The sequence below is a fragment of the Juglans microcarpa x Juglans regia genome, chromosome 4S, assembly GCF_004785595.1.
Source record: "Juglans microcarpa x Juglans regia isolate MS1-56 chromosome 4S, Jm3101_v1.0, whole genome shotgun sequence".
NCBI lineage: Eukaryota > Viridiplantae > Streptophyta > Magnoliopsida > Fagales > Juglandaceae > Juglans > Juglans microcarpa x Juglans regia.
Window position 1 is genome coordinate 5,217,310 of NC_054601.1, and position 7,570 is coordinate 5,224,879.

At 36.2% G+C, this 7,570-nt stretch overlaps 1 protein-coding gene across 2 annotated transcripts; it reads left to right on the plus strand.

Annotated features, from left to right (window-relative positions):
* Window positions 1-888: 888 nt before the first annotated feature.
* On the plus strand, window positions 889-6,431 carry LOC121262852 (kinesin-like protein KIN-7N). Of its 2 annotated transcripts, none has more exons than XM_041165510.1 (17): window positions 889-1,127; window positions 1,283-1,372; window positions 1,769-1,887; window positions 1,984-2,097; window positions 2,208-2,289; window positions 2,388-2,455; window positions 2,533-2,610; window positions 2,753-2,895; window positions 2,973-3,075; window positions 3,203-3,283; window positions 3,698-3,766; window positions 3,844-3,903; window positions 4,006-4,158; window positions 4,635-4,928; window positions 5,287-5,373; window positions 5,595-5,753; window positions 5,846-6,431. In XM_041165510.1, the coding sequence occupies exons 1-17, from the start codon at window positions 983-985 to the stop codon at window positions 6,215-6,217; spliced, it is 2,217 nt and encodes a 738-aa protein (XP_041021444.1). In that variant the 5' UTR covers window positions 889-982; the 3' UTR covers window positions 6,218-6,431. The 2 variants fall into 2 exon arrangements, with proteins under 2 accessions (XP_041021444.1, XP_041021445.1); XM_041165511.1 differs by having other exon boundaries at window positions 950-1,087.
* Window positions 6,432-7,570: the final 1,139 nt, after the last annotated feature.

Sequence of the window (7,570 nt, forward strand, 5' to 3'; positions counted from 1 at the left end):
AAACTTTGACAGAGCAATCTTCTACCAGGAAGTCAGATCTAGCGTGGGTGCTGTATTAAGGGATGATAAGGGAGGCCTGATTATGGCCATGTCTAGATTGGAAGAAGGTATCCTATTGGTAGAGTATGTTGAAGCTATGGCAGCTTTACGGGCCCTTCAATTTGTTTCCCACTTGGGTATATCTCACTTGATCTTGGAGAGAGATTCACTTGTTGTAGTTGAGACCATTCAGTCAAACTCTATTGAAGAGTTTAGCTACAGTCCTATTATTACGGAGATAAAATTGTTGTTATCTCAATTCCAATCTTATGATGTTTTACATGTTGGACGGCAGGGAAATGGGATAGCACACAAATTGGCTAGGCATGCACGAGTGGTGGAGAGCACTCTTCAATGGTGGCACTACCCTCCAGATTTTATTAAAGCTAGTTTGGATGTTGATGTTGAACTTTTCCTACGGGATTGATGTATTTGTTTGTTAAGTCTGGTTGTTAGTTTTGTGCTCTGTATTGCACTTATATTTTCTTCATAATGAATGAAGTTCTTTGGTTCAAAAAAAAAAAATAACCATATCTAACATTACTCTTTTCTCGTTTATGTCTTATACTGTAGTCCAAATAGTCTTTGATCCCCTCGTACGTTCGAATATTGGAAAAATATAGAGCCCAGTTCAAGGCCCATTATTAGGTCCATCAAATACCTTACGGTCGGAACCTTGGATTCGGGGCTCGTAATTTCCAGCCCACCATGTCTACAACGGGCCTACACAATACACATCCATGATTGTCCATTAAATTAGTTTCGAGGGTGATTCCGTAAACCAAGTTACCAACATGGCAACATATGAAGTTACGAACATATTCAAAAATCTGAAATGCTTTCAAGAAGACTGCCCCGCCCGCGAGCCACTCCATCACAAAAACCACCAACCCCAAATCTCCGAGAGAGAGCGAGCGAGCGGAGGAAGAGAGAGTCGTAATCCATGGAGAATATCTGCGTCGGAGTCCGAGTTAGACCCACCGTACCCTCAGAACTCTCCAATGGAACATACTGGAAGGTTGAAGAAAATCGCATTTCTCTTCACAAGGTCCACGGCACCCCTATCTCTGGCCTCTCTTACGCTTTCGGTACATCTCCCCTTCTTTATCTCTCGATATTATACCTTTATTCGCGTATGTATCTGTGGATATCTGTGGAGTATACGTGCTCGCTTAGTTTTCTTTTCGTTTCTTTGATATTTTCTTGAGAGTTTGTATCATAGCGATTTTCTTTTCTTTAGCAGATCACGTATGCGACGGAAGTTGCACCAATGCTAGGGTTTATGAGCTTCTTACAAAGGAAATCGTGCACGCCGCAGTTGAAGGCTTTAATGGTATCCCTTTTGTTTCAAGGTTTTGTTGGAATTTGCTATGAGGGAAAATAGTATACCGCTCCTTCTAAGATTCGTGATAATGAAAAATTAACAGCAGCAAAGGCTTTAGTCGGTCAATTGGAATATTTTATACAGGGAGATTTTGATGTTTGGCGTACCTTATCAAAGTAATTGATGCGTGCCATGGGATTTGTCAGTTACACATGTTTCTAAACCTCCTTGACTTTTCTCATGTTGTACTGCTGTATCGCGGGTGTTCTCTGTAATGCTAATCGCCGGCAGTGTTTTCTGTATCTATTTAACGTGAAATGCATGAAAAGGGGAATATCTTGATTACTTATTTAAGCCATTTCATATAGATATTCGTGTTGAAGGTGACCAATAGCATTTCAATAGGTACCGCATTTGCATATGGCCAAACCAGCAGCGGGAAGACTTTCACCATGAGTGGCTCTGAAACTGATCCGGGGATTATTCACCGGGCAGTTAAAGATGTATTTGCAAAAATTCAATTGGTAAGCAGGTCCATGGATGTTATTGAAGTTGATGTGCTTGTTATTTCTGATATGACCTTTCGACTTTTACCTTCTGTTGGTACTTAATAATTTCAGATCTCTGATCGTGAGTTTCTTATTCGAGTTTCCTACATGGAAATTTATAATGAAGAAATTAATGATCTTTTTGCTGTAGAGAACAAGAAATTGCAAATACATGAGAATCTGGAGGTAGGCTATGTAGGCTATTGACAGTTTACAGTTTAATATAGTTTGTTAGTTAGACAGTTTATTATAGTTTGTTTTGATGTATGTGATCACCAATTTTTCTTGGCTTTTAGCGTGGCGTATTTGTTGCAGGACTGCGGGAGGAAATTGTTAACAACACTGAACAAGTGTTAAAGCTCATACGCTCGGGAGAAGGTTTGACATGAAAGCTTAAATTCTTGGGCTTAGGTTTCTTACACGTTCATTTAGTTAAATATATTTCTTATATATATTTTGAAAATCATGTCTTCCAGTTAATAGGCACTTTGGGGAGACTAATATGAATGTTCGTAGCAGTAGATCTCACACGATATTCAGGATGGTATGTTTTTGACGTGTTGTTCTAGAGCTCCACTTAAAAAATTGGAATTTTTATTCAACTTTATTCTGTATATGCAGATGATTGAAAGCAAAGTGAAGGACACCAATTTTTCCCGCGATTACTCAACTAGTGATGCTATACGTGTCTCAGTCTTGGTTTGTAATCTGTCCACTATGCTGCATTATAATTCCTTAAAAATTATTCCATATACTGTTTTCATGTTTTGGATGATGTTCCAATTTGAGATCTTTTATTTTTTACCTTTTATTTATTAATTCTTCGCTGCATGAAACAAAGAACTTGGTAGATTTAGCTGGGTCTGAACGGATTGCTAAAACTGGAGCCAGTGGAGTACGACTAAAGGAAGGAAAGCACATTAACAAGAGCTTAATGGTTCTGGGTAATGTGATCAACAAACTAAGTGATGGTGCAAAACAGAGGTATTTGCTTTTCTTTCAGTAAGTCATCTTAGCTTTATACAACAACAATGTCGTTTTGAAGAAATGTTTTGTTTCAGGGGTCATATTCCCTATCGCAATAGTAAGCTAACCCGCATACTTCAACCTGCTCTCGGTGGCAATGCTAAGACTTCAATAATATGCACTATAGCACCTGAGGAGGTGGTCAACTATCTGATTCTTATTTTCTTATGTTCATCTATTTTGCTTATCAGTATTACTCTTTTGGCATGGTACATCTTAGTTCATCAATTTTGGTTCATAACATAGTATGTAACAACACATTTAGGTACACATTGAGGAAACGAAGGGAACTCTCCAATTTGCTAGTCGAGCCAAGTGCATCACTAATTGTGTTCAAGTGAACGAAGTATGTTCTCTATTTTTTTTAGTACATTTTACGTTTATGAATCTGTGATCTGGCCAATGTGAGCCTTTTTTTAAGCTTGTTGGAAAGAAAACTTTGGTGTATGCGTAATGGTCTCGGAAAAAGCTAGGATCCCTTTACCTTATTTTCAAGAGAGAGATAAATGTAACATCATTCCAGTTTTTAGTCTTTTCTCTGTCAGGTCATTATGATTATTTTTTGTGGCACTAATTATTTCAGTTTTCATTATTTAGCTAACCCTTGAATTCCCAATGAATCAAACAAAAGGATATGGTCCAAAAGTATCATTGGGCAGCTATTGGCATTTTTATTACCCATCACAGAGCTTAAATTTTAGTCCTTCCCCTTCAATTGGATGGTTCTAAGAAATCTAGTGACAAGTATGTATTGTCCTAGATATTGACAGATGCAGCCTTGTTGAAGCGGCAAAAACTAGAGATCGAGGATCTTCGTAAGAAGCTTCAGGTGATGATCCTTTTTTGTTCATGTTAGTGTTACAGAGAAGAGGTTAGAAATAAACTAAAAAAGTTGATCTTTTTTAGGGATCTCATGCTGAGGTGCTAGAGCAAGTGATCTTGACTTTGTGGAATGATTTGCTCAAGGTTGGTTGTCTTTTCATCTCTGAAATGATAACCATTACTTAGCGAAGCATAAACTATATACCTATAGAGGCATATATTTCTTGCTTATTTTCCATTATTCAGCATGAATTAGAGAGGGAGAAGCTGCAGATGGAACTGGAAGACGAGAGGAAATCACACAGAGAACATGATAAAAGCATTTGGGAGCAGCAGATGAAAATTGTTGATCTTTGCGATATTGTCACTTCGTCAGGCTTTGACGCGAAATCTGGTCAGGTACTATTGCAAATAATGGCCATGATATTGATTTTACCAAATAATATGCAGCTAATTTTCTTATTCATAAAAACAAGGCAATAATATGTAGCTGCTTTTTAATCACATGCTTTTTCCATTTCCCAGTGTTTTCAAATTCTCCAAGCCAAGGTTCTACTTTGCTTTTCTCAACCTTTTAACCAATTTTGGCTATTCTACCATTTTGCTTTATCTACCAAGTCAATGTCTTCCTTGAAGGACTTAGATACTCAATTGCAAGCCACAGAAGACACCCAGATTGTTTGATATAAAACATCTAAACCTGATGAAAAGCCTAGCATGTTGAGATATAACATTTGTGCAACCTTATTCCCTCTCCCCAAATGCTCATGAAAAGAGTGTTTATATACACTCTTATAATGTTTCCATTCTTAATTTATATACTTTCACATTTCGATTTGGTTGTTGATGATCTCATTATTTCCATCTACCGGTAGGGTCAGGATTCTGTGACACAAAGCCTTAAGCAAGAATGCAATGACAGCAATAGTATGTGTCATGGAGATACTTGCAGAACCCCTTGTTTCAAGGCATCTCCTAAAGCCTTTGTAGTCAAGCGCTCAAGCTACTTAATGCTCCCTGATTATAGCCCTCTTCCAGATACATTTAGCAATGTGGTTGATGAAGACACATGGCTGAGAATCAATAAAGGTCACATAGTTGACCTTGATTCACTTCAAATGACTCCTGCAAGAAAAGTTCAATCGTTTCCTTCAAGTGATGCTACTCCTGTGAGTTTATATTGCTTTATTTTTCCCTAAAATTGATTAATTCATGTTGGTTGTAAATAGTCTATATTCTGTTTCATTTAGCATAAACAGAAATTTAATATTTAGAAGCTCATTGGCTTCATTATTTGTCAGCCGTCGTAAATAAATAATATTTATCTAACATGGTTGGGAGGATTTTGAACAAACAATTCTTTGGTTGAAGGAGATAATGAAATACTGAATAATTACAAACTTGGACAAATTATTATGTAATATATGGCTACGGTAGTGATGCCTTTCATGATTGTAGGATTTTGTATTTCTGTTTGAAGCTAATATTTTTATGGATCTTTTGGTTTGACTCGTTACATTGTCTTAGGCTCGTTCATCTGAGAATTATAGACAAGAGGTCCAACATCTCAAAAGACAGTTGCTGATTGCCACTGAAGAGAGGAATGAATTGGAGGTTAGTATATACCATTACTTTGACGCATTCTTCTTAATTGCTACAAAATTTTCAAATCCATTTTTTGGCAATGAAAATGCCTAAATTCTTTAAATTTCTGTGGCAATGTACCATCTTTTGCTTGCTTCATTGAAGTCAAAAGTAAGCCGATATGTCCAAACTTCAACAAGAAAAGCATGCATTGCAATTTTTTATGGTTGATTACATGCACCTGTTTACAGAGAGAGCACGCAGAGCAAATACTGTTGAACCATCGACTAATGGATGACATATCCGGGCTCCAAAAAGAAGCAAAACTTATACTAGAAATGCCGAAAAGGCTAAGTAAATCTGTGGCAAATTGCAAGGATATCTATGGGGATGTTTTGTCAATAATGCAGGTCAAATCTATGTCTCATATTTGCATCTTTGAACTTTATATGAGGTTTGCCTCTCAAATGACGTTTTAGCTTATTCTTTGTGATCTCAACAGAGTTTTGTGTTTGATGAGAAATCCACAAGTGCAAAATTGCTATCGAGCACAAGTGAAATTGGTATGTGCCTTTTTAGGACCTTGGAAACTCATTTCTCAATGGGAATGGATGACCATATTCCTTTCACTGGGAACAATTCTTTGATTCAAGAGCAACGTAAAGTGCTTTATGAGAAGTTGAATAGCACAATTACATCCCTGGTATTATCGCAAACACCAACAGCTGAGAATGAACAGCTGGAGGCTAAACAGTGTAGCTGTGAAAATAAGGTAGTTGCCTGGTCACAATTATCAAGATTTCATGCATTAATTATGATTTTATTCTCCATCATGTTGTTAGGACTTTTTTATTTAAATTTTTCAGCATTTTGATTCTTTAATTATGTGTTCTATTTATTTTGACTGAGTCATACGATAAGTGGCTTTCTGGAATAGTATGAGAATATGAGCAAATAAGTAACTCAAGTTTGAAAAGTGCTTAGATTTTTGTTCAATTTCAGGAAATACAGTGGGGCATTGTCTCATCTTAGTTTCCCTTCGATAATTTTTGTATCTGAAAAAATTGAAAGATCAAATCTTTTTTTCCTTTCTGGGTGCTTCTTTGGTGCATCTTTCTAGTTTCGTGTGCATCCCACTCTTTTGTCTTCCTGGTTTTTCTTGTAGCGTATAGAGTGATATTAGTGCATGATTTAAATGATTTAAAAAAGAAAACTCTTATATCATCAAGCTCATGCCAGAGAGAGAGAATTACTACTGGCTGAAAACTTATGGAGAGCATCATAGGTTGCTTTCTCGTGTATAAATCTAATTTCTATGTCTGAGGGCCACACCCAGGGAGAAGAAACCGTGGGTTGGAGAAAAAGTTAGATCTCAATAACCAGCTCCTGGTGGTTTCTAAGGAAAGATATGATAGTTTGGAAAGAGAGTTTTAACTTTTGAAAGAAGAAAGAGATCATTTGCGACAGATGGTTTCTACGGAAAACTTGCACTGGTCGCTGACCAGAAGGAGAATGTTTTGAAGGTTTTGAACCCCCAAGTACAGAAAAGAAAAAGTCTGAAAAATAAATTAAACAGTTTAGTACAGCTTTCGCCTCAGAGCTCAATATATAGTTTCTGTACCCAAACCGCTTGGATGTTAAAGGTCACAAGTCTTCAAATCTTTAATGCTTGTAAAAGGCGTATAATTTGAGCCCCGTTAAAAGGTTTTTTTATGAACCTTAGGATGCTTATTATGCATTCAAATAGAGCTGTCCTAATGTAATATGTAAGTAGAAAACATCGAGGACAAGTAAATCACTGGGCGTTATCACATGGGTTTTAGCTTCCAGCACTCAATATATGAGTTTTTTTTTTTTTTTGTAAGTAAAAATGTTTGTATTAATATGAATAAGCATAACTCAAGTACCCTCAATATATTAGTTTAAAATATTTTAACATAGGATTCGATGTATTAGACCCTATAGGTGTTTCGGAGGGGGTGGTAAATTCAACATAAATATGATATGAAATAAGCGAGTTTAGATTTGATACAAATATGTTTAAATCAAAACATGTTGACCCAATATGACATGATTAATAAACGAGTCAATAATGAAACTAACTCATATGGTATGAATACATTCTATTTTTAAATTTTATAAATGTTTAGTTTTATGTATTTTTTGTTGCTGAGAATAAGTAATATTAATTTCTATGACTAAATTCCTCAAACTATTAAGCTTTTTT